Source organism: Phacochoerus africanus, chromosome 4, assembly GCF_016906955.1.
Source record: "Phacochoerus africanus isolate WHEZ1 chromosome 4, ROS_Pafr_v1, whole genome shotgun sequence".
In the NCBI taxonomy this organism is placed as follows: domain Eukaryota; kingdom Metazoa; phylum Chordata; class Mammalia; order Artiodactyla; family Suidae; genus Phacochoerus; species Phacochoerus africanus.
In genome coordinates, this window is record NC_062547.1 from 117382662 (window position 1) to 117410080 (window position 27419).

Below are 27419 nucleotides of genomic sequence, written 5' to 3' on the forward strand. Positions count from 1 at the left end.
ACCTATACCACAGCTCACAGCAACGCCGGATCCCTAACCTACTGGGTGAGGCCAATGATCAAACCCGAGTCCTCATGGGTACTAGTTGGGTTTGTTAACCCCTGAGCCATGGTGGGAACTCTGACCCTGTTTATTTTTATGTTAGGAAGAAATCCACTCATTTGTTATTAGGTACACTGGCCCCTGAGATATGAGGAATGACCTGTTTGATGCAGTTGCTGAGCAGTCCCACTGGAGACAGGCCTGGCTTGGCGGGGAGGCACTTCAAGGGATGACTGTTAACAATGATAAAGACAACTCATGTCTGACCTCTTTATTTTGTGATAAAACTAGTATATTTAGAATGTAGAAAGATATATAGAAAAGCCTATGTATTTGTGGATTAAATAAAAAAAACTGATGGTCAAATTGAAAGATAGTTTTGTTGATTAGGCTTTGAGTAGAGAGAACTGATGTTTGAATGATACTAACTTGGAAGGAAGTCTCTTGTATGTCCCAGGGCTTACAATATTGATAATGGTATCTGGGGTGACACCATAGAGGGCTAGGGCATGCTCACCAGGTTCACAGATGATTTAAATACAGGAGGAACAGCAAGCATGTTGAATGCAAAAGTGAGGATCAAAGAGATCTTGAATTGGCACAAGTTCCTGCTATTCACGGCTGTATAATAAGCCACTGCAAAATTTAGTGACTTTAAATTATGGCAACTCAGATTGTACTGATGAACCTGTGATGGGGACATGGCTTGATAGGGACAGCTCATCTCTGCATCACTTAGTCTCATCTGGGGAGGCTTAAACGCTGGAGGCTGCAGTCATCCGAGGTCTCAGTTGTATGTCTGCTGGTGGGTGTTGGCTCTTGCTTGGGCTGGGCTGGTGGTGGAAAACCTGCATGTGGACTTTACATGTTGTTGCTTGACTTCCTCACAGGGTAGAGGTTGGATTCCCAGGGCAGGCATCCATAGGAAGATAAGGAGAAAGAGGAGGAGGGGCAAAAGAGGAATCGCCTTTCATGACTAAGCTGCAGGAGTCAGAAGAGTATTACTATTGCTGTAGTCTACTGATATGAAGTGAAGTCCAGCCTGGTTTGAAGGGAAGGGAGATTAGATTATTTGGTGGGAGAGGGTCAACTAAATTTGCAGACATGCTTTAAAACATGAGAGTCTATCTTCTAGCCAAAAATTACTTCTCTTTTTCCTACATATTAAATGCACCCATCCCTCCCAAGGCCTCCCCAAATCTGATTTATTATTACACCTGGACTCACACTTAAGATCCAGAAGCTCATAAAATCAGACTTTTTGGGTATCGTTCTTCAAGTTCAATCCATGGAATATAGTTCTCTTGCTCTGAAGACCTGTGAATCGAGAGCATAAGAAAGATCTATCCAGGAGTTCCTGTCATGGCTCAGTGGTTAATGAACCCAACTAGTATCCATGAGGATGCAGGTTCAATCCCTGGTCTCACTCAGTGGGTTAAGAATCTGGTGTTGCCGTGAGCTGTGGTGTAGGTCACAGACTCTTCTTGGATCTGGTGTTGCTATGGCTGCGGTGTAGGCCAGCAGCTACAGCTCCATTTGAACCCCTATCCTGGTAACATCCATATGCTGCAGGTACAGCCCTAAAAAGACAAAGAAAGAAAGATCTATCCATACCCCACCACCACCATTCAACATATAGTGATGGGGCCTACATGGGATGGGATAACTGGTATAGACAGTTGCATTTAGAATGAGGGAAGGAGATCCTATCATGGCTCAGCGGGTTATAAACCCAACTACTATCCATGAGGATGTGGGTTCAATCCCTGGCCTCACTCAGAGGGTTAAAGATCCATTGTTGCTGCAGACTGCTGCATAGGTCACAAATGCATTGCCATGGGCTATGGTGTAAGTTGGCAGCTGCAGCTCCAATTTGACCCCTAGCCTGGGAACTTCCATGTGCTGCAGGTGCAGCCATAAAAAAAAATAATATAAAAATAGAATGAGGGGAAATAGGAGGCACATAGTAAGTAATCCTTAGTCTATAAGAGTTTGAAATCTAACCAGGCACATGTAGCTGTTTCTCTGATGAGAGCTTGGTCTTACTGCCTGTGACAATTGGCTCTGCCCTCTATGCTATTGATTCTGTTCTCTGAGCTTTCTTTCTCTTTGTATAAAAAATAGCATATGTTTGCAGCTGAGTAATGTTTTCAGCCTACTTTTTGCCTGAAGAAGATGGGCGTCCAAAGCCCTCTATCCAGTGTGTAGGATCTCTGTGCCTGTAAGCTCAAACTGATATAATTTATTTAAAGAATTCTGTGGCTTTCTTATGAATAAATTTATAACCAACTCTTATTAGACAAAGGCAGTACCCACATATCACTTTGAGGTTAGCTTTTCTATATCTTAGACTCCTTGTATAACTTTTGGGGAACATTGCCTTTAAGATTCTGAGAGGACCTTTTCTTAGTCTATAAGGCATCATATTAGATTTTTTGGAAGATGTAATAAAATTGTAGTTACATTCATAATTCCCTGACAGGACTCTTGATTCAGTCTTTATCCAGGAGCCATTTCTAAATTTTAGCATCAATTGCCTTCTGACAAGTCTAGGGGTGAGAGAATCTTATTTTTCAAGCCTAGTAAGTCCTGAATTCTTTACATTTCACATTTCGTTTTCAGTTTATCTCTTTCCTCTTAGATTTCATTACAGGGGGAAAGGAAGTCAATCAACACTTTCCCCAGTCTGCCTGGAAATCTTAACCGGATCATCCAGTTCATTAGGCGCATCTTTTTTTTCCATGTTGCCACGGGCAACAGCATTGCTAAACTTTCTGCCTCTACAGAGTCAGATCTTTCTTCCTGCTACCAACAGATTTCTCTTTGTTTTCCTTTAGGCCTCCTTGAGGGTCCTCAGGCTTCCACTGACACTCCCCTTAAGGTCCTTCCTGCTGCTTCATCCTCAAAACACACAATGGAGAGTGAAGGGAGTGGGGCCAGATCATGTAGGGCCTTATAGACCATTATAAGAACCTCAGGTTTTAGTTTGCCTAACCTCTGGAGCATGTTGAAAAGGAGAGTAAACTGACCTGATCTCTGTTTTTTAAAATGCAAAGATGAAGCAGGGATGCCGTTAAAGCAGTTGTTTAAGAAATCCATGTGGATGGTGATGACTGCTTAGATCTGGGGATGGTGAGAATTTGTCAGATGCTGTTTATGTTTTCAATATAAGCCAACAGGATTTGCAAATAGAAGAGATAGATGGTAAATAGGTTTTGACTGGAGCCAGTGGAAGAGTTTCATATCATTTACGGAGATGGGGAAGACTGCAGGAGAACAGGTTTTTCTGGGAGGGAACAGAATCATCATTTCCCCTTAGAGCATGTAGAGTTTAAGGTTCTAATCTAAGTGGAGATGTCACGCAGGCAGTTGTTATCAGAGAACAGTTCTGGACTGGTTATGCATTTGGGAGTTGTCATGTACAGATGGCATTTAAAGCCGGGAGCCTTGATGTAAGGTGTGAGCCCAGGGCAATCTAGTCTTTCCTGGTTAGGGAGACAGTGAGCAGCCAGCAAATGAGGTTGTGAAGGTATGGCCAACCAGGTAGGAGGAGAAGCCAGAGGGAGTTTTGTCCTAGAGACCATATGACAAAGGAGTTTCAGGAAAGCAAGTGAAGACTCTGCATCTATCATTAGACCTAACAATTACCGGAGGTCCTTGCAGTATGTAGTGGAGTGAGTTCTAAAGAGGACTCAAGAGGAAGTGAGAGGAAATAGACTACAGTACTTTTTTCCCCCAGAGATTTGCTTTAAAGCACAGAAGTAAAATGGATAGAAATAGGGTTCAAAGAGTTTGTGTGTGTGTGTGTGTGTGTGTGTGTGTATGTATGTGTTTTAATTAATTAATTAATTAATTAATTGCTTCTTAGGGCTGCACCTGCGGCATATGTAAGTTCCCAGGATAGGAATTCAATCAGAACTACAGCTGCCAGGCTACACCACAACCACAGCAACACTGGATCTAAGCTGCATCTGCAACCTATACCATACCTCACAGCAACACCAGATCCTTAACCCACCGACAGAAGCCAGGGATTGAACCCACATCCTCATGAATCCTAATTGGGTTGGTTACCACTGAGCCACGATGGGAACTTCCTGTGTGTTTTAATATGCATGAAATAAAAGCATGTGTTCTGCCAGGAATGATTCTGTGGAAAGGGGAGCTTTGATGGTACAGAAAAGTGAGCAGAAAATTGCTGGACCTTTGTTCTAAAATAGGTGGATGGAGAGGGATGGGCTTAAGTGGATTATGTCCATTCATCCATAGTAATAGGAGAGGAGACAGAACACCAGCACAGATGCAAGCAGGTTGGTAGGTGCTGTGAGATATGTTCTCTCCTGATGGCTTCCGCTTTCTCAGTGGGATAAGCAAGATTATCAGCTGAGAGAAGCATGGAGGAGAAGGTGTGAAGGAGTTATCCAGGCAAGTGAAAGAATATATATGGTAGGATTCTGGGTAGTACCAGGGATGCCCTTGGTTGTGGGTGATGACTTTGATGTGAGCCCATCAATGGCTGTGCAGTTTGAGTTCCCAGTTACAGTCAGCTTGCCAGGTGCTGGCATGGAAAAGGCAGAGAGTTGATGGGTGCTTTCTATGGAGGGAAAATTGTCAAAGGGAATTGAAGGCAATTCTGCGTGGACAAAGATAATGAAAGGACATGGGTGAGGCAAGGAGGAGAGATGGTAAAAAGGTAGTAGGATCTCTGAATTCTGTATCCTGGTGGAATCAGAGTTTTCAAGGATATGAACTGGGAAGAGAGGAGTTGGAATTTGAATGTAAGAATCTTAAAATTGAGGTTATGCATTCCTATTCAGAAAATATTCTTGAGAGTGACTTGGTTTAAACACAAGATAGAAGGGGGTCCAATTCCTTGGATCTGCTATTCTGTATTTTGGGGCAAGTTGTTTAATTAGTGGTTCAATGTCATCATTTGTCAAATGGTAGTTATATTAGTTCCTAATTCAGAATTAAGAGGCCTAAATAAGTGAACACATGTAAGTCTTTAATAGTGCCTGGCGCATGGTAAAAATTTAATAAGTATTAGCTGTTACTGTTGGTACTTCTCTATGTCTTAGGTGGTGCCAAGGTCCCTGGGAAAGAACTGAGGAATAGTGCCTAGAGACAGGTCCAACAATGATTCATTGGAATCCACTTTTTAAAAAAAATTTTTTTTATTTTGATTGATTTGCAATGTTCTGTCAATTTCTGCTGTACAGCAAAGTGACCCAGTCATACACACACACACACACACACACACACACACACACGTGTTCTTTTTCTCACATTATTCTCCATCATATTCCATCACAAGTATTAGATACACCGATCCCTGTACTATACAGCAGGATCTCAGTGCCCGTCCATTCCAAATGCAAGAGTTTTCACTTACTAACCCCAGACTCCCAGTCCATCCCACTCCCTTCTCTTACCCCCGGCAAACTCAAGTCTGTCCTACATGTCCATGATCTTTTCTGTTTTGTTGATAGATCATTTGTGCCATATTTTAGACTCTACATATAAGTGCTGCCATATGGTGTGCATCTTTCTCTTTCTGACTTATTTCACTCAGTATGAGAGTCTCTAGTTCCTGAAATCACTTCTGTTGAAAATTGGGGCTTGATTATAATTTCTCCTCTTCTCCCCCTAATTCCCTCATCGATGACCTAATGACAGGCCCTAGTTTCTTTCCCTCCTGTGAGTTACCTCTGTTAACTGTGGTTTTACCTGAGGTCCTATGGCTTCTGGGATTGATACAGATAGCTATCACTACAGTTCTGGATTTATGGGAACATAGGTGCACATTATGCTGAGTCCTAGAACTTCCCAGGAGTGACCTGGAGTATCCTTTTTTGAGATCTTTGTGGCTCCATTGTCACTTATAGATTGTCAACTCTTCATATATACTTAGATCAAGAAGTTATTTTGTTGCATTGAAGAAGACTGTGTGCTTTTAAAATCTTTTGTTTTTACCTATAGGAAACATTATTAAATATCACTGTGGTATTTTTAAATTCTCCAAAGGAGAATCAGCATTATACATAGCGGGAAGTAAGATGCAACAGAGCTTTTTTATTTCGTTCTGTCCATGCTTTACCTAAAATTTTTTAGGGCTTTTTCTGCTATTAGAGCTCTAAGAGACTCTAAAAGAACAGTTGTCAAATGAAAGATTGGACCTTTAATTTAATATATATCTTTTGAAGGTTAGGATATTGATTTACTGGACAGTGTTAGAGTTTCAAAATCTAATTCTGAGACTGTTACGTAGGAAATTGATGAACTAGAGACTTGATCAGCCCAGGTGAATAAAAGATGCTCAGGGCATTTAGCCAATACTGTCAGAGAGTAAGAAGGAACTTGTGCCCAATCTGTCATTTCTCTTCATGTTACGTAAATGCCATTATTAAGATGGACAGGACACTTAAGATTGAGGTGACCTAACTGCTGGCAAGGAAGGCTGTCATCTTGACTCCTTAGCAACTGGGTCTTGGGGTTTCAGTCTGTTAACATTCCCCTGTGTTAGGAAGCCCACTGTAGAAATCAGGATGAGAGAGCAGGGTCCATTTTAGTTAATTGTCATCTTTTTGTCCTACAAAATAGGATCTAACCCAGCTTGTGAAGATATACAAAACTATAGGATACAAGTTTGAAGTGGGAATGAGAGGAGGTAGGGGAAGGGAAGAGGGAGGGATGGCTGATGGAAAGATTTTCTTAGAGAATGAACAGGTTAAAAGTTGGGGGAGAGTTAGAGAGAGAGGGCTGTCTCTCCTGACTCTCTGGGTAGGCAAGCATGGTTCAGGAAAGCCAAGCCGTTCTGCACCCAAGCCATTCTGAACTCTGCTCCTCTCTTCCCCCTCATCCGGGAGGGACCGGAAGACTGAATGTGCCGCTTTTACTTCCAGAAGTCTTTCATGAAGATTGATTTCTTAGCTGCATGGGTATTAGCTGTCAGGCAGCATTAAATCCTCAGCTATAAAGGACTTGGGGTATTATATTTGCTGCTGTCACTTTAAAATGCACCTATTTGTTTTAAGAGCAGATGAGCTGGTAGATACAACTTTTATAAAAATTTGGGGTTCTGTTCTCCACTTCTGTATTTTAGGAAAGGTTTTTTATTTGTGAGCATGCCATTGAAAGGTTTTTCTCTTCAGTGATGCCTTCCTGTACTTACCCTGCAGAGATCATTTTCTTTTCTTTTCTTTTCTTTTTCATATTTTCTAGGGCTGCTTTAGTGGCATATGGAGGTTCCCAGGCTAGGGGTCTAATCGGAGCTGTAGCCACCGACCTTTGCCACAGCCACAGCGACACAGGATCTGAGCCGTGTATGCAACCTATACCACAGCTCAGGGCAATGCCGGATCCTTAACCCACTGAGCGAGGCCAGGGACCGAACCTGCAACTTTATGGTTCCTAGTCAGATTCGTTAACCACTGAGCCACAAAAGGAACTCTGAGATCATTTTCTTTTTACATCATTTCTTTATCTCCTATGTATTCATCTTATACCCATGATTATCTCATCACATTGTATTATTAATTTATTTATCTTACTCTTTCAACCAACTTTGTTATTTATTTTATTTTATTAAATTAATGATATTTACTTTTTCCATTATAGCTGGTTTACAGTGTTCTGTCAATTTTCTACTGTATAGCAAGGTGGCCCAATCACACATATACACATACATTCGTTTTTCTCACATTATCATGCTCCATCATAAGTGACTAGATAGAGTTCTCAGTGCTATACAGCAGGGTACCACATTGTATTATAATTCTTTCTGCTAGGCTGTGAGGTTGGGAAAGGTTTCAGTCACCTGTTTTACTACACTCCCCAGGACAAGGTCTGATATGACATATAAAGAACATACATAGTAGGTATTCTGTAGACGTTGAATGAGTGATTGAATGAATGGTTTCCCAGTTTTAGAGCCTACATTCATTTTGGCATAGGTGAATATTCTGCATGTAGACCCCAAAACTAAAACTGGGGTACCGTGTTTATTGGCTCATTCTGTGCCCCTTTCTCTCACTGGTTATGGAGCAGCTGCCTGATGTGTTTCACGGTCATCAGACATGTTGTACATTTGATGGCTTGTTGATAATGTGTGGTGACAAGTGCCGTCATAGTATGGCTGCTTTGGTTCCAAGGTCATTTCTTTTCCTTGGTTGAGTTAAGTGGGCTTTACACTTTAAGATGCTAGCTTGTGGAACCTAGTGACTCGCGTTTATTGTGTGTGTTCTGGGGCATTTATCATTGTCTGACCTCTCTAACCCCTGGTTTCCATTGGGATCAAATGAGGTGCCTGCATAGCGAGCACTGGATTGATTCTTAGTGTATCTAATGTGCAGTGAGCAGCCTTTGGCTGAGTCTTGCTATTTTTTTGGCTGTAAAATTGTCGTTTTTACCTCATCTCAGAACCGTCATTATGCTTTTTCACCTCACAAATCTGATTGTTCTCAAGGAAAGAATTCTTTGAAAAGTGTATAGACTGTCATTAAGGTGAAAATGTTTAATAGATGAGCCAGTTTTTCCTACTACATTTAGTTTACACTTGCCTTCTTGTTTTCTTTACCTGGCTTTTTAATGACTGGGAAACATTCTGGAGGAGAAAACAAACAGAAGATCATTTGATTTGAGGAATATGTTTGTTTTGGGGGGATGTTGGCGTTGGAAGGCGAGATTAAGAGACTCTTACAATTTCTGTTTTTTATTAGTTTTGAGATGAGATTAGACAGAGTATTAAGCCCAGCGGCCTCTTCCTACTCCTCCTTTCTTGCTCTAAGCATTAGTGTAAGGCTTAAAATTAAGGCCTAGTATTTTGTGTACTTTGGCATTTGGAGGAAACTGGGAAAGCCTCTGATGTATCAACTCCAAGTCTCCTCCCAGAAGCGATCTTGCAGGTAGGGTCTCCTAGCCAAAGGATTCTCTAAGACACAAGCCCGTTGACATCTTGGTTTTGGCCTTGTGAAGCCTGGAGTCAAGAAACCAACCAATCTGTAGAACTTGATGTATACTAAAACGGCGGTGATATAAATCTTAACATTTGTGATAACACTTAACCTGATGCAAATGTTTACGGTTGAGCGTGTTTTCCTTTGTTTTATTGGAAAAATCCAGGGAGAGTCAAGCTTTTTCATTTAACATGAATGGCAAGAAGCAGTCTAGCCACCTAATGTTTCCATTTCACAGGAAGCATCCGTAGGGGAAAGGGTCTGCTCAGTGTCCAACACACAGCTTAGCAGTTGGATTGATTTTACTCTATTTGGATGAATCAGTGTTTCCCTAGGAACCATTTATTTTAACACCAAAGCCACATCTTTAGTCATTGTGGGCTCCAAAAGCAGTTCACTGATTATGACCTCTTCTGTAAATATCTTTTTTACTTTCAAAGGGAGTATTTCTGGACTTTGAAAATTAAGACGTGAGATAGAGCAAAAACAGTGAACATTGTGTTATAAGTTGCCACCCATTTATGTAGGTTACCTTTTGAGAAAGGTTGGAAAATCTGAAACTGCTCTGTGAATGGCAGACAGTGAAGATTATCTGTACATGAATAAAGTATTGTAATAAAATCTTATCATAAAATGACAATGACATTCATTTAGAATGTTTGATTTTTATTATATGTAATTAGGAGTAAAAGGTAAAGCGATTCTATAATATATTGTAATGACTATTTTATAATTACAGCTACTGATATATAGCCAAGCCAGCATGTCTGCCCTCAGTGGAGGGGCAGGAAAGGAGGAGCTGGGGTGGGGAGGATTCTCTTAGACTCCCTCTTTGACTCCCTTTGTGATCTCTGAGCCAGTGTGGTCCGGAGAGCCTGGATGTTTTCACCAATATCCAAGAGTAGTGCCCCTGCCTCCCTGCTGTGAGGATCACCCTTTCTTCATCCAGGAACGAGAGAAAAGGGAAAGTTGTTTAGCTCAGCCCTTGGAATCTCCAACATTTGGCAAGGATGGGGTTTGGGGGGGTGTGCTTCTCCCGACCCTCCCCCCAGCTTCCCAGACACTAGAATCCCATTGACAGTGTGCTCCTGTGGGAACCCAGATGCCCCCTTTGTGTCTGGTTTGCTTCTCCCCTTCCATTCCCCCAGGTGAAGACAGAAGACTTGTTTTTCTTTCAATGATTTTATTTCACAAAGGGGAGATTTAAAGGAAGGCCTCTCCTCAGGGCCCCCATTTCTCCCAGAACTGTCTGAAATTCTGTTCATTGAAGTTTAATTTGGATTAATAAGCAAGTACCTTAGACTGGTGAATGATACTTATGCATGACCATCACGCCTTAATAATAATTATCACTAGCATATGTTGCAAACTTATTGTGAGCCAGGGGCTATTTTTGCATGAGTTCATTGATGTGAAGAAGGCTCAGAGAGAGATGTCCAGTAACTGGTTGCAAGTTACATGACCATACGAGGGGAGAGCCAGGGTGGAATCCAGACGGGTCTACTCTGGGACTCACACCATCAGCCACTGTGCTGAGCCGCCTCTCCTGGATAGTTAATGAGGATTTGATTTAATTTGATTACTTTCCTCCTTACACCTAGCAGTGATACCTGTTAGAGTTGGGACTGGAAATGAAGAGAGTAAAGACATTTTAGGAGGAGACATGTCTTTAATGAAGTTGTTATGGGGACTCTGGAAAGAAATTCGGGGGCATTTTCTGCAGCCATTTTTTCCCACCAGAGACAGTAAGAGGCTCACTCTCTTGATATTACTGATCTTAAAACCCGTATGAGAATTCAACTAAGAACCCAGGAAGCACTGTTTCCCTTCTCTGCTTCTCTCTAAACACTGACATCCATTTTCTTTTAATGTTCTAGTTGCAGAAAGCTGGTATGTATGTGTTGTATCATGAATTAAATGCTTTACTTATTTAAATATCATTTCAAAAATAGCACTTGGCAGATATTCTTGAAGTAAAGGCCAGTGAAAAGCAACTAATTTCTATAATTACCCTTTTTTTTTCCTCACACAGTATTGGCTGGATCCTGCAAAAACCCTGGCTGAACACAAAGAATTGATCAACAGTATGTATTTGATTTTACCTTTGTTAAAATTTGAAAACGATATAGTGTCCACAGTTAGATGGGTGCAGACACAGGTTTTAGTACTACAGGGGTGAATATTAGCGTTGAGTGCCAGAATATGGAAATGGGTGTTTGCACATGGCCGGTTCTCTCCAGAATTCTTGGTTAGATTTGTGTTGATAAAGACTCTGGTTAGATCTTAGGATTCATTTGGCTTTAGGTACACCTGCCTTGAACTTTTGTCTGTGATCTTCCTATTGTCTTAAAAATTTCACCTTAAAATGGAAAAAGCAGAGAATCACTGGTTTGAAAAAGAGGTGGACATTCACCTTTTTAAAGTTTGAGTTTTTTGGGCTCAAGAGTGGTTTTGTCTGTCACACTGTTCACTTGGCTGAGTTGGAAATTAAGGAGTGCCCTCACAGCCTGAAAGATTGCTATAGCTTCAGAAAGGACCTATCCGTTAGGGTTTCAGTTTTGGTTTTACCCATATAAATCTTACTAGGTGACTCAGAGTCTAATTAATGTTATATTCATTAACATGAATTTCCATAACCCGAGTTTTTATTTATAAATGTTCATGCGCACGTGCCCACATACTCTCAGTCCTTAAGTATGCAAAGGAGTAGTTATTTTTAAATAATCTTTATTAAACTTATGGGAAAATATATAAGATGTAACATTTTAACCTTTTTTTTTTTTCTCCCGCTTTTTAGGGTCGCACCCATGGCATATGGAGGTTCCCAGGCTAGGGGTCCAATTGGAGCTATAGTTGCCTGCCGCAGCCGCAGCCACATCAGATCCGAGCTGCATCTGCAACCTACACCACAACTCACGGCAACGCTGGATCATTAACCCACTGAGGGAGGCCAGGGATCGAACCCGCAACCTCATGGTTCCTAGTTGGATTCGTTTTCCGATGTACCACGATGGGAACCATTTTTTGAGTGTATAGCTCAGCAGCATTTTAAGTATATTCACATTGTTTTGCAACTATCACCATTATCCATTTCCAAAATTTTTTCATCTTCCCAAACTGAAAATATCATTAACCCATTTTACTTTAATGTGCAAATTACTGCTAATAAGACCCAGTGGATTTTTCTGGCCTTTCCTACCCCATTCTGAGTCTGTACCTTCTAGGTGTATTGGCTCATTCCCTGTGGTAAAATTTATCACATGATGTTTTATGGACCCCAAGGGCGGAAGCATAGCTCTGCCTCAAAAAGGGAACTGGCAACTGAGAACTGTGAACTATCAGGAACTCAGCAAGTGCTGTTTCTCTGAACATCAGGATCATTTTTTTTCTCTCTGTGGACTGGCTCTCTTTGCTTCTTTAAGTCTATGGTGGAAACCTCCACACTTTGCAAGTTACAGCTCTAGGCACAAGCAGAGGCTGACTGGCTGTTTCTCAATTGCCCTTTAATATTCTTACAGGGGGGGAGTCTGACCAGCCCAGTTTGAGTCAGTAGCTCACTTCAGTCCACTAGGTCTGGGCTTTTCTAAGGTCAGTGCAAACCTAGCTGCTGGGGGCCAATATTCTGGATGGGCCTGGGAAACAGGTTTCAAAGGGTGGGGCTGGTGGCCCATGAGATGAGGTAGACCCCTCACAACATAAGCCTTTGCATTGCCAAGTTTTGCCTACTCTGGACAAATCCTAATTCAGAAGGGGCTGTCCTGCCATGGAGGAGAAGCTGCTTGGTAGCAGAGGAATGACCAAAACCTTGGCCTTCTGACTTCTCATACCATGTGCTTCTTGAGTGAGCACACCATCCACTGACGGCCAAGGGGAAGCATGAAGTTCATGTGATTAGATGGGAATGCAGATAAATTTCATGAGGTATCCTCCTATGGATGGTAGGAGGTCCAGTTTAAAAAGTCTCATTCATACCTCAGGATCTAGAAATCTGCTCTTTTTCTAAAAGACTCCATCATAAGAATAAGTATGTGGTTCAAAAGAATGTCCTTTTGAACCACATACTTAAAAGATACCACTTCAAAAATTAGATAAACTTCAGGGATGATTACTTTAAAATAAATTCACAGGTTTTTTTTTTTTAAATAAAAAAAAGGTTGAGATTCCTATCCAGATGATGAAGAAAAATGTAGATTATTTTAAAGTACATTATTCAAGTGTTCCTAAGAGTATTTGAAGTATCTGTTTGCTCACATGATATGAAATAGTCTATTTAAATATCTGTATTTTGGGAGTTCCCGTTGTGATGCAGCGGAAACAAATCCAACTGGTGTCCATGGGGTTGTGGGTTCGATCCCTGGCCTCACTCAGTGGGTTAAGGATCCGGTGTTGCCATGGCCTATGGGGTAGGTCACAGGCGCAGCTCAGATCCCGAGTTGCTGTGGCTGTGGTGTCGGCTGGCAGCTGAAACTCCAGCCTGGGAACTTCCATATGCCACAGGTACAGCACTAAAAAGACCAAAAAAAAAAAAATCTATATTCCGTAATGCAGTTGCTTTTTCATCCTAAATAAATGTGATCCTGTCAAAAAAAAACCTGATGTACAGGAAGAATAAAATACTGATATTATAATTGAAGAAGGATTATGTAACTGAAGAATACTTTTTTTGTGTGTGTGTCTTTTTGCCATTTCTTGGACGGCTCCCACGGGATATGGAGGTCCCCAGGCTAGGGGTCTAATCAGAGCTGTAGCTGCCAGCCTACGCCAGAGCCACAGCGACGTGGGATCTGAGCCGCGTCTGCAACCTACACCACAGCTCACGGCAACGCCGGATCGTTAACCCACTGAGCAAGGGCAGGGACCGAACCCGCAACCTCATGGTTCCTAGTCGGATTCGTTAACCACTGTGCCACGATGGGAACTCCTAAAGAATACATATTTTTTAATCTCATGTGATAGTTTGATAGTAACTGGAGGAGAATGGCTGTCACATCTCCAGCAGATTAGTCAGAAGGAATATCTCTAAAAATGACAGGATATTTGCTAGTCACCAGGATTCTCGTAGGTAAGTCCTGATTTATTTATTCTGAGCTAATGGGAAATTCTCTTATTATTAAAGGCCTTGAAATGAGTCTTCACAAAAAGTAGATTAAAGAGTTGCCAGTTCTGGGAGTTCCCATTGTGGCTCAGTGGATAACAAATCCTACTAGGAACTATGAGGTCGCGAGTTCGATCCCTGGCCTTGCTCAGTGGGTTAAGGATCTGGTGTTGCTGTGCGCTGTGGTGTATAGCTCTGGTGTGGTCCTAAAAAGCAGGAAAAAAAAAAAAAAAAGGAGTTGCCAGTTCCTGGCTTAAATATATTTTGATAGAATAAAACAAGCTTAACTTACTTTGCATAAGGGTTTCTTAAAGGTAGACTCTATAGAGAGACATAGATCAAGATGATAATTCAGGAATTCACTTCAACAGCACCTGATTTTTTGAGTCAGCCTTATAATAGGAAGCCAAAATATATCTGGCTAGACATATTCTTGCTCCAGAGCCTCCGTTTTTTTAGCCTTTGATTGATCTTTGAAACAGTGATGTATGTATGAAAGTATTTGCTTGCTTTAAAAAAGGTGTTATGGAGTTCCCGTCATGGCTCAGTGGTTAACGAATCTGACTAGGGACTGTGAGGTTTCGGGTTCAATCCCTGGCCTTGCTCAGTGGGTTAGGGATCCAGCGTTGCCGTGAGCTGTGGGATAGGTTGCAGACGTGGCTCGGATCCCGCGTTGCTGTGACAGTGGTGTAGGCTGGTGGCTGCAGCTCTGATTAGACCCCTAGCCTGGGAACCTCCATATGCTGCGGGAGCGGCCCAAGAAATGGCAAAAAGACAAAAAAAAAAAGAAAGAAAAAGGTGTTAGGATTTTTTCCCTTAGAGACATTATGGAATAGTGGCCAGCAAGCACTGAACTCCAGATAAATGTGATTCTCGTCATTGTGATCTTGAGCAAGTTGCTTTTACCTCCTTGAAGCTTTACCTGCCTTGCATATGTTACTGGGTGCTTGTTGAGAATCAAATGTTTAGGAAACTTTTTTGTCTCACATGAGATACAATCAATAGTGCCTTTTATATTTAGACACAAGGCATTTTATATGTAAACGAGAAAGGGAGGGCTAATCTGGGCCAAAAGTCTTTAAAGAAAATTAGCCCAACCAGAAGTTTTGAAGTTCTTTGTTTGTTTGTTTGTTTGTTTTACCACCCCCTTGGCATGCAGAAGTTCCTGGGCCATGGATTGAATCCAAGCAAGCACAGCAGTGACAATGCCAGATCCTTAATCTGCTGTGCCACCAGGGATTTCCCTGAACTGAAAGTTTTTAATTGTATGTTTTTTAAACTTCGGCCTAACTGCTCATCACTAAACACATTTAATAACTGGCTGGACTTGGTCAGTAGGGTGTAATCTTTCATGTTCTAGAGAATAAAGCAACTCTGGAGTCTGGACAGGGTCTTCTTCCCTTTGTGCACCATCTCAGCAGCATCTGTGCTCCTCTTGTTCCCAGATGCCAACCCTTGTGGCCTGAAGGCATAGATGGACCCACCTGCTCAGCAACACAGAGCTTGATTGACACAGACACATCAGCAGAGGGTGGACTTCTCAGCTCTTCTAAATATTTAAATAGTTGGTGCTTCCCTGACATCTATATGCAGGATTTTTTTTTTTTCTCCTTTTTAGGGCTGTACCTGCAGCATATGGAAGTTCCCAGGATAGGGGTTGAATCAGAGCCATAGCTGCCACTCTGCGCCACTGTCACAGCAATGCGGGATCCGAGCTGCATGTTGTGCAACCTACACCACAGCTTATGGCCACGCCAGATCCTTAACCCACTGAGCGAGGCCAGGGATCAAACCTGCACCTGCATGAATACTAGTCAGGTTCCTTACCACTGAGTTAGGATGGGAATTCCTATGTGCAGGCCTAAAGGTGTATTTGTCAGAAATAAAAACACAGTGATTAAGTAAATAGATATTGGGCTTATGGAATCAACTGCAATGATACATTGTGACAAAATTTCTCTTAAAATGTAGTTTCTAAAAAAAACACTAGTATAAGGAGTGCCTTACACAGGGAGGCATATACTAGGAGAGGGGAGTGGGGCCCTGGTGCTGGTTGTCTTCTCAATCCAGGAACAGCGGTTCTATGAACATAGCATGTGTGTGTCATAGTAATAAGTAATTACATAGTTTATATACTATGAATGCATTATAGCTTTTTTACCTGTTGTTCTATGTAACTTCCTCTCCTCAGATTGTAAATTTGTGACTTTATTTGCTGAGTTGAAAATGAAAATAAACTTTATGTCTGTTACACATTATCAGAGACTTGAGAACAATTTGTGGGTGGATGTATTTTTATGCAGGTGCCTATTGCCTATCTTTTTTATTTGTGTGTGGGAGCTTTTGTTGGGAAAAAAAAAAGGGCACTATGACCACGATTTGGTGCACTGGGTAACAAATCCATTTTGAGACAGATTTAATATAAGATGTGGTTACCAAATTGCTCAGGAGTATGCAGTTTTAGAAACAGTGCAGGTTGGATTTGCACTCTCTGAAATAGATATATTTTTTGTAAAAATATAATGTGTTTGGCACTCAGGGCCTCCGTCTTCTTGTACAATATGAGTGTTTCATTATATTTTGTATTTTCCAAGATACAGCTCCAGACTTTGTTTCTTATATATTTGGTATTTGTGCCTGTAGTTCTCCTGTGTGTAGTAAATGAATGAGATGAGAAATGTCTCCTTAAATATTTAGGACACATTCTTAGATTCAGAAAAATTTAAGAATGGGACAAATATTGCCCCTGATCCTACCACATAGCTTCACTGATAATTTTTTTTTCTTAAAATGGTAAGAGAAATACATGATAAGAAATAGCTAACTTATCAATTCCTACCAATTTATGGAATTTAAATATTCTCACCAAAAGAAAAAAAATAGTATGTGGGGATGGATGTGTTAATTAACTTACTGGGGAGAAATGCTTTCACAATGTGTACTTTAAAATATAATTTAATTTTTCAATTATACCTCAATAAAGCTGGGGAGAAAAGTTTACAATCCTTCTTCCCAAAGTTTGCCACTCTTAGCAATTTCTTATGTATCCTCAGGGATACTAGTCAGGTTTGATACCTGCTGAGCCACAATCGGAACTCCATTAACAGATAATTTTGTTTTACACAAAAAAAACCATATTTCTGTAGTTAGGAATATAACTTGGTGATCATTCCCCATTAGTACATAAAGTTGCCCCTCTGCCCATTTAAACAGTTGCATGTTCCATATGTATGTGCTTGGGTTGACTTAAATGGTCCACCTGCTGCTGAGCAATTTAAATTGTTTCCAGTTTTTTGGGGGGTACCTTTTGCAATAGTTAGTGGTAGATGTTTATTTTATCAGTAATCTTTCTACATTACGAAAACTACATATGTTGTAGACAATGTGAAAAATGGAAAAATTATAAATAACTGAAACTTGTGCTTATCTCACTATGAGAAGAACTGGCAACATCCCGATGTATTTGGTCCTTTCTTCTTGTGTTTATGAGGACATAGATCCATATGTACATAGATGACTACCTAGTTGAAGTCTTACTGTTACCCACTTTTTCATTTTGTATCTTCTGTGTCTTTAGAAATTCTTGGTGAGTATAATTTTTTAAACAACTTTAATGAGATATCTTTGACATATATTTTTTTAATGTATTTAAGGTATACAACTCAATGTTTTGACATATGTATACATTGTGAAAAGAACACAATTAAGCTAAATTATCTTGTCACCTTTACTTAGTTACCAGTTTGTGGGTGGAGTGGCAGTGAGGTGACAAGATTTAAATTAAGATCGGTCCTCTTAGCAAATTTCAAGTATCTAATATAGTATCATTAACTGTTGTCACATTAGACCCCCAGATGACGCATTCATCTTGCGTAACTGACACTTTCTCCTTTTTGACTGCCATCTCCCATTCCCTCTCCCCCCTACCCCCTGGCAACCACCACTCTACTCTCTGCTCCTGTATGTGTGACTCTTTTAGATTCCACACGTAAGTGAAGTCAGACTGTATTTGGTTTTTTGTATCATACCTGTGGCACCTAGCATAATGTTCTCCAAGTTCATCCATGGTGTCACAAAAGGGAAGATTTCCTTATTTTTAGGGCTGAATAATATTCCGATATATATGGATACGTATACCACATATACATATGTACAGCCATTCGTGTGGATATGTATATCCATTCATCTATTGAGGAACACTTGGGTTGTTTCCACGTCTTAGCTTTTGTGAATAAATAGTGCTTCAGTGAAAATTGGTGTGCATACATCTTTTGAAGGTTCTGATTTCATTTCCTTTGACCGAATACCCAGTAGTGGGATTGCCAGTCTAGGGTAGGTCTGTTTTTAACTTTTTGAGGAACTTCCATGCTGTTTTCCCTAATGAGTCCATCAGTTTACATCCCCACTAACAGTGCATAAGGGTTCTCCTTTCTCCACGTTCTCACCAACACTTTTGTCTTTTTGACAGTAGCCGTTCTTGTAGGAGTAAGGTGACATCCCATTGTGGTTTTGATTTGTAATTTCCTGATAATTAGTGATTTGAACATCTTTTCATGTATCTCTTGGCCGTTTGTATGTCTTCTCTGGAAAAATGTTTATTTTGAGTCTGTATTTTAATTGGATAATTTGGTTTTTTCTCTGCTGTCGGGTTATATGAATTCCTCATATATTTTTGATGTCATCCCTGTATTTAACATATGGTTTGCAAATATTGCAAATATTTTTGGTGCATGTAATTTTTCATAGCTGTGTAATATTACACTACTACTTTGACTAATTTATAATGTGAAATTTAATTTTTATTTCTTGTTTTAGCTGGACCTCCATATACTTTGTATTTTGGTATTAAATTCTATGCTGAAGATCCATGTAAACTTAAAGAAGAGATAACCAGGTATAGTACTGACTTTGTTTTTGATCAGTACATGTATGGCATATGCAAAGGGCTTTATTTAAAACAAATCGAGATCATACATTTGGATGGGTATCTGCCTGCATTTTGTAATGTATCTCCTGTGAGAGTTAAATTTAAACTAGCATTGCGTGAGGCTGTTCAGTGTCTGATTATAGATGTGTTTGAACAGGAGACGTGAACCTGAGTGACATGATGATAGATTCTACATCTGCTGTGATGGGATATTCCTGTATCATTATTGTGAAGGATACACTCAGCTTTGGTAGTCATATAAAAGTAGCCACTTGAACTGCGTAAAGGGAGGGTATTTTGATGCTCAGTTTGCATATGTAAATATCAACTTGAAGAGCCACGTTTTTCTGTAATTGTTGTAGCTTAAATATCAGCTATCCAGGGGTTTCATCCATCTCTATGGAAAATGAGAAGATAATTGTTTTTAATATTAAGGGAGAAAAAAAAGCCCAGTGTTTTATAATTTATTACTTTACCTTTGTCATCAAATATCTTCTTTCAGTGAAGGCAGGATTTCTAATTGGTATTGATTATATTGTCACAATAGCCCATGCCCACATATGAAAGTGCTTTATAAAGAACAGGCAATAGCATTATATTTTTGCTTTTTCCAATAGTGACCTTACTGCATATGGTAGCAAAAACACAAATGTTTTTCCTTAAGTTGACTGTAAATGGTCAGTTTTCCTAGTGAACATTGGCTCAAGTAAAGCCTAATGCCTTATTCAAAAAATTGGAAATCATATCTTTGATGACTAAGGCAGTCTGTGGTTTTGTTTCTATTCCACCTTTTCATCATTTTCCTTAGACTTTCTTTTGTCTTTATTCTGGACTGCACACAGAAGAGTGAGAAGAGGGTCAGCTAATTGGACCTCTGCTCCTCCACTCTGAAGGGCTGTAATTAGGCCTCATTTGCAGAACTGTACTGATGTCTGCTTTCATGTTTTCCATCACCACATTGTCAGTGAGCACTTGGAAAAGCAGGGCTGCCTGTCCAGCTTTCACCAAGTACACCTCTGTGGGTGAAGGGACATTCTATTCGGGAGAGGTTGAGCAGGGGAGTACTATTTACATTAAAGTTTTATAAATAGGAGTTACCATTGTGGCGCAGTAGAAACAAATCCAGTTATCCATAAGGATGCAGGTTTGATCCCTGGCATTGCTCTCTGGGTCAAGGATCCGGCTTTGCTGTGAGCTATGATGTGGGTCACAGACATGGCTCAGACCCTGTGTTGTCGTGGCTGTGGTGTAGGCCGGCACCTATAGCTCTGATTCAACCCTTAGGATGTGAACTTCCATATGCTGAGGGTTCGGCCCTAAGAAGCAAAAAAAAAAAAAAGAAAAAAATTTATAAGTAGTTTCTACAGTTAAGATGGATTTCTGAGTTGAGGGCTCTTGGAGAAACTGAGTCCATGTGGTTTAAAAGCACACTGGGGAATAACACTTTATGAAAATATAAGGGAAGTTCTTTGTTTTGAGGTTGACAGTAACCTCTCTGTGCCTTAAATTCCTCAACCCTAAAATTGGAGCTATAGCTGTCTCATAAGGATTTTGTAAGCATTAAATGCAATAATGTATGCACAGCTCTTATAAGTTAGTTGTGTATGGCCCAAGTACTTGATAAATGTTAGCACTTACTATTTCATTCTCTTTGCCCTGGCTAGTCCTTGAGTTATACCTTAAATAAGGGTTAGATTTCAAAAGATGCTTAATGTAGTGTTAAGAAGAGGGGAAAAGAGCAATATTTTATAATGTGTTACTTCATACATGTTCACCAAATACTGATAATGAACAGAAATTTCCCTTCAGATACTACAGCAGCTCATTCCTTGACAGAATACAGGCTTTGCTGGAGTTCCCTTGTGGGGCAGCAAGTTAGGGATCCAGCGTTGTAACTGCAGCAGCTATTGTGGCATGGGTTTGATACCTGGCCCAGGAACTTCCATATGCCATGGGTGTGGCCTAAGGGGAAAAAAAATATATAGATTTGGTGTAATACACTGCCCCACAACATACTGAATACAAGCTTTTCTTCCTAAAGTTTTAGATTAGATCATGTAAAGAAATAGATGATGTAGGTGGCTTACAGCCAGTGGCCATGAGCTATAATAATTTGTTTTTATTGCCCAAAAGATATAGTTGAGTTTTATTTTTTTTTTATTTTTTTAACCATCCAAAAATTTCCCAGTTAATTCTTTTTTTCAATAATGGTTTTTATTTTTTCCATTTTAGCTTGTTTGCAGTGTTCTGTCAATTTTCTACTATACAGCAAGGTGACCCAGTCACACATACATACATACATGTATACATTCTTTTTTCTCACATTATCATGCTCCATCATAAGTGACCAGATATAGTTCCCAGTGCTATACAGCAGGATCTCATTGCTTATCCATTCCAAATAGTTTGCATCTATTAACCCCAAGCTCCCAGTCCATCCCACTCCTTCTCTCTTGGCAACCACAAGTCTGTTCTCCATGTCCATGATTTTCTTTTTTTTGGAAAGGTTCATTTGTGCGTTACATTAGATTCCACATATTAGTGATATCATAGTATGCTTGTCTTTATCTGACTGACTTCACTTGGTATGATAATTTCTAGGTCCATCCATGTTGCTGAAAATGGCATTATTTTGTTCTTTTTTATGGCGGAGTAGTATTCCATTGTGTATGTATACCACATCTTCTTAATCCATTCCTCTGTCTTTGGACATTTACTTTGTTTCCATGTCTTGGCTATTGTGAATAGTGCTGCAGTGAACAAACATAGGGGTGCATGTATCTTTTTGAATTGTAGTTTTGTTGAGATATATAGCCAGGATTAGGCTTACTGTATCACATGGTAGTTCTATATTTAGTTTTCTGAGGAACCTCCATACTGTTTTCCATAGTGGTTGTACCAGTTTACCTTCTCAGTAACAGTGCAGGAGGATTTTCTCCACACCCTTTCCAGCATTTGTTATTCGTGGACTTATTAATGATGGCCATTTTGACCAGTTTGAAGTGGTACCTCATTATAATTTTTATTTGCATTTCTGTGATAATTAGTGATATTGAGCACCTTTTCATGTGCTTAGTGGCCATCCATATGTCTACTTAGGTCTTCTGCCCTTTTTTTTTTTTTTATTGAACTGTTTGTTTTTTTATTGGTGGTGAATTGTGTGATTTGTTTGTATATTTTGGATATTAAACCCTCACTGGTTACATTGTTTGAAACTATTTTCTCCCATTCTAAATATTGTCTTTTAGTTTTTTTAGTGGTTTACTTTGCTGTGCAAAAGCTTGTAAGTTTGATTAGGTTCCATTTGTTTATTTTTGGTTTTGTTTCTGTTGCCTTGGGAGACTGACCTAAGAAAACATTTGTACAGTTTATGTTAGAGAATGTTTTGCCTATGTTCCTTTTAGGAGTTTTATGGTGTCATGTCTTATGTTTAAATCTGTAAGCTATTTTGAGTTTATTTTTGTGCATGGTGTGAGTGTGTATTCTACTTTCATTGATTTAAATGCAGCTGTCCAGTTTTCCTGGTACCATTTGCTAAAAAAACTTCTACCTGTTTTATATTCTTGCCTTCTTTGCTGAAGGTGTTTATTTCTGGGCTCTCAAATCTGTTCTCTTGATCTATATGTCAGTTTTTCTTCCACTACCACACTGTTTTGATCACTGTAGCTTTATAATATTTTCTGAGGTCTGGGAGAGTTATGTTTCCCACTTGGTTTCTCTTCCCACCACCCCCAAGATTGCTTTGGCAATTCTGAGTCTTTTAAGGTTCCATATAAATTTTTGGATTATTTGTTCTAGTTTTGTGAAAATTTTCATCAGTAATTTGATAGGGATCACATTAAATCTGTAGATTGCTTTGAGTAGCATGGCCATTTTAACAATATTAATTCTTCCAATCCAGGAGCATGGGATGCCTTTCCATTTATTTGAATCCTCTTTAATTTCATTTATTAATGTTTTGTGGTTCTCTTAAACATTTTAAAGAGAAGAAACCTTACTGCTTCACAAAGTGGTAGGAAATTTAGTTGGAAACAAAAAAACCTCTGGAACTTTTGTCATCAGTGCTAGATTTTCTTTCTGGGTCTATGCAGAGAAAACCTAATCTCTTTTCTCTTTATCAGTCCTTTAAATAATTGGTGTCCTCATGACATCTGTTAAACTTATTTTCAATTCTGATTCAAAATCTATGATGGCCTCTGTGCATTACGTGTCATTCATTCCTCTGTATTCTCTGCAGGTTCGATAAGCAAAAAGACATACTTGCTAAGAAGAAAAGCTTTAGATTCAAACAGGCTGGGTTTTTTAATCCTTGTTCTGCCATTCTCTAGTTGTGTAATTTTGATAAAGCCTCAGTTTTCTTATTTTTTAAATGGCATTATAGTATTTCTTCAAAAATGTGATGGGAGGAATAGATAATATCATAATGCAAAAATTCAAGTGTTCAGTAGTTGGTAGGGATAGCTAAATAATTTTCAAATTATTGATTTAAAAGTTAGGGAAGAAAAGACCAACTTGGAGCCCTGAGGATAGGTCTTCCAGGTTCAAGTCAATCCATTTATCAGTACACTCTGGGCATAGCTGTGAATCATCCTGCTACTCCCTCCACTACTGCATTTCTTGAGTTTATATGTAAATGCAGAATTCTCTCACTCACCCTCTGTTCCTACATGGAGCATCATTGTCCAGTGCACTGAGGAACAAGGAGATTCTGTAGTGACCAAAGGAGAGCTGAACTCCTCTGGTGAGAGAGGACAGAGAATGAATAAGTTGGCCTTTTGCTTTGCTGACAACCCTGGCTGCGATACCAGTGAAATTTTACCTCGTTCTAAAAGAGGGAGTAATGTTAGTTCCAAATGATTTGTTCATACCGAATACATTTTAGCTTCTAAAAACAAGTGGGGTTTTTTTGCATTATTTTATATTGCTTTGTTAGGTGTTGATATTATGCTTTTCAGTTTTTTATGATTGTTATTATTATCATTATGGTGATAGTTGGTAATCCATATTCTCCTTTTTGTGAAGATTAGTATGTTTCAGCTTCTTGATGAGCTGAGTGACTCAGTCACACACTTCTTGGGTCCGTGTCTACTTCTCTAAGTGAAGGTAATGATTCTCAACACATCCGAGTTGAAGGGTGGGTTACAATGCAGTGTGGCTGTAAAAGAAGAAGGAAGTTTTGACCTTTAAAGGTCTGTACCAATGTAAGGTGCTGTTACTGTCCTTTGCTTCTGTATTTTATCATCACTTTTAAACTGCAAAAAATATTACTTCTAATCTTGATCCTTTTCCCTTGAGAGTCAGTGGATACTTTCCTGCTGTTCTTCCTCTTAAGTCATCTATGCCATTTCCCCTACAGTGTTCAGTATTATGTTATTATTTCAACATTTCCCTCTGTCTCTCACATTTAAGTTTTATCCAGAACAAGGACGGTCCCACACTGTGTTCCTCTCTGTTGGATGCAGAAAAAAGTCCTGCCTTCCCTGTAAGTGGGTGCTCTCCTCTCAAGATTTCTCAAGGTCACATTCACCTGGCACTGGAAATCAAATTTGTGTTTGTCCTCAGACCTTGCAGTTTCCTCACCAGGGTCTCAAGTCATTGGAAGGTGCACTTTAGGCTTTGTGCTATGAGCATTCCTGGCCCCAGAAATCTCAGGAGAACCTCCTGTTGGGGCTTCAGAAAGAACGGGGTCTCTCTGCCTCTTCTTGAAGCTTATCTCCCTTTGCTGATTCTTCTTGTCACTGACATTTGCTAAATGGTTTTTTGTTTTCTGTTTAGAAATTGTTAATGGTCCTCTGCAGCTTGTACATCCTTGGAATTGATTCAGCTCTATGGACATCAGATAAATGAAACTGTGAGGCCAGTATTTTGAGCCCGTCTCTCGTGTTGTACTGGCTGTACTGTTGTGATGTGTGAGAATAGGGTGTGGGATGGAATGCTTCTCCCCCAAGGCTTTGAATTAGCTTAGGCAATAGTGCATATACTTCAGGATAGCACTTAATAGTAATTGCTTTATGAAGCCCCAGCTTTGTACCAGAATGTGTTCTGGAAAGCTTCCTTGTTAAGTGGATCATTTTAAATCAGCGCATTTTTTGTTTTGTTTCTTTCTCCAGTGGGGTACAATATAACTAGGGTCATAATGTATTTATTGGCCAAACTGTAACATTTGAGAAGATGATAAGGAAAGTTATTAATAATTGGGCATGTATAGGCTTAAGCTAGAACTTTCCTAGACAAACTGGGATTTCTCCAGTTAAAACCAGAGATAGATAAGGACTCAAGCATCCAATCATAGCCCTAATCAGAATCATGTAGAAGGAAAGATCCAGCAACTCTAAATCTGTAGTTTAAGTAAACTACCAAATTGTACTCTAAGTCCCATAATACAACAAATAATTTGTATGTAGGTTAAAAATAGTCCCTGAGATTATCAGGATAAAGTGTTTAGCATATAAAAATATGAATCTTCTGTATTATAGATTTGTTTGATACAAAACTAAATTATTAATTAAAAATAATTTACTTATCCTCTTTGATTCTAGTGGATTTTTTTAATGGAATGACTTAAAGATCTCTACTATGTTTAAAAGATAGGCTATCTAGGGAAGTTTAAACAGATGTCCTTTTTTTTTTTTTCTCTTTTTCATGAATTTCTCAGAGACAACAATGTGTGTTCATTTTTTCCCATTTTCATCCATCTGTCTCTCTGTTCATTCATACAGCCATCCATCAAGCCAACAACTTTTTTTTTTTCTTTTCGGCCATGGCTGTGGCATGTGGAAGTTCCTGGGCCAGGAATCAAACCTGTACCACAGCAGTGACCCAATCCACTGCAGTGACAATACAATATCCTTAACCCACTGTGCCACAAGGGAACTCCACCAACAGTTATTTATTGAGCAGTTTCAGTGTGCTGATCCCTGAGAATACAGCCACCAATGGGATTTGTACCTGCTTGTTTTTCTCTCTGTTTCAATCCTGTCTTTGTTTTTTCTTCTCCTTGTTTCTCTTTCCCTTTCTTTTTGAAGCAAACTCTTATGTATTGGGTACCTCAGTTTCTTTATTTGGCAAAAGATTTTACTATTCAGTCAAATGTTATAAGTCCTAATAGAGCAAGACAAATAGGCATCTGTGACCCATTTCCAAAAAAAAACAAAAAACAAAAAAAAACGCATTTCGGGAAAAGAGATTCCAAGATAACAATAAGGAGAGGAGTGAAGCTATACATAAGTTTCCAGCAAGCGTAGTAATCCTAGTGACATGTCTTTTTATGTTTTTGCATTTAAGTTCTGCTAATGTCACTTTACACCTGCTTTTCTCCTCTTCAAGAGGCACACAGATGATTGTAACAAAGTGGATTTGTTGTCCAAGATGAGCATTCAGGGAATGGAAAGTAGTTAAGTAGGGCTGGAAAAGTGAATGCAGGTTAGAGAGTGGAGGTAGTCATTGGTTAACGGCAGGAAATTTGGCTCAAGAAGTAAGCAGAAGGCTTATAAGCTATCATAGGGACCTTGAACTTTATCCTGAAGGTAAAGAGAAGTCACTTAAGTTTTGTTTGTCTTGTTGTTGTTTTAAATCAAGGGAGTGACTTTATTCTATTTACCTCTTAAGAATCCTATTTAACTCTTTAAAAGATTGTAACAGAGATAAGTATGAATAATGGCAGGATACTAAAGGTTTTAGAAATCCAGTGGTTTGTGCCCTGGACTCAGAGATAGAGAAAAGAGTATAGACTCCAAAAAACATATTTACTGATTGAATGCAGGTGCCAGGGGTTACGTGTTGTTCCTGGGTTTCTTTTATTTGGGTGTCTGTGGAATTGTGACATTTACTAAATGGGCAGTGGGGAAATGCAGTGTTAAGCAGATTTTCACTTAAGCCGGTGGGTACAATAAAAAAATGACATCAGTCTTCTAGAAATGATCAGAGAAGATCTAACATTCCCTCACTAAGAGTTTGGGTCATGAGCATTTGGAGAAGAGAAACCACAGCTGATTTTTAGAATTAGTTTCCTGTGCTTTTTTTTCCTGCCCTTCCCAATGGCAAGAGTTACCATGCAAGGAAAGAGAAATCACAAAGGACAGTGTAAAGTGTGTGTGTGGAAGGCTGGGGGAGGGGAGGCAGGGAGTGAGTGTGTGTGTGTGTGTGTCTGCATGTAAAGTGATGGTGACTGAGGGTGGCATTGATGCTTCACTGTTTTGCCTCACAAAGCTCTGACTGCTCTCACCCCACTGACAGCCTGAGTGAGAGGGGTAGGGGGCAAGCTAGCCACGGTTTCATAGCATCGTCATTAAGAGACTTCTAGGGTCAGGTTGCCTGGGTTCCAATTCTGGCTCTGCTATTTTCCTAGTTGTGAAATCCTGGACAGATTTTTTCATTTCATTGTGTCTGTTAGTTTCTTCAT

The 27419-nt window shown here is 39.7% G+C and overlaps 1 protein-coding gene across 3 annotated transcripts in view; it reads left to right on the plus strand.

Annotated features, from left to right (window-relative positions):
* EPB41L4A (erythrocyte membrane protein band 4.1 like 4A) overlaps positions 1 to 27419 on the plus strand; it is a 264522-nt gene that overhangs the window by 126322 nt on the left and 110781 nt on the right. For all 3 annotated transcript variants that reach the window (XM_047778430.1, XM_047778432.1, XM_047778431.1), the window contains 2 exons: positions 11029 to 11080; positions 18907 to 18985. In XM_047778430.1, coding sequence (XP_047634386.1) covers positions 11029 to 11080; positions 18907 to 18985 — 131 coding nt within the window. The remainder of the gene's footprint in view (positions 1 to 11028; positions 11081 to 18906; positions 18986 to 27419) is intronic.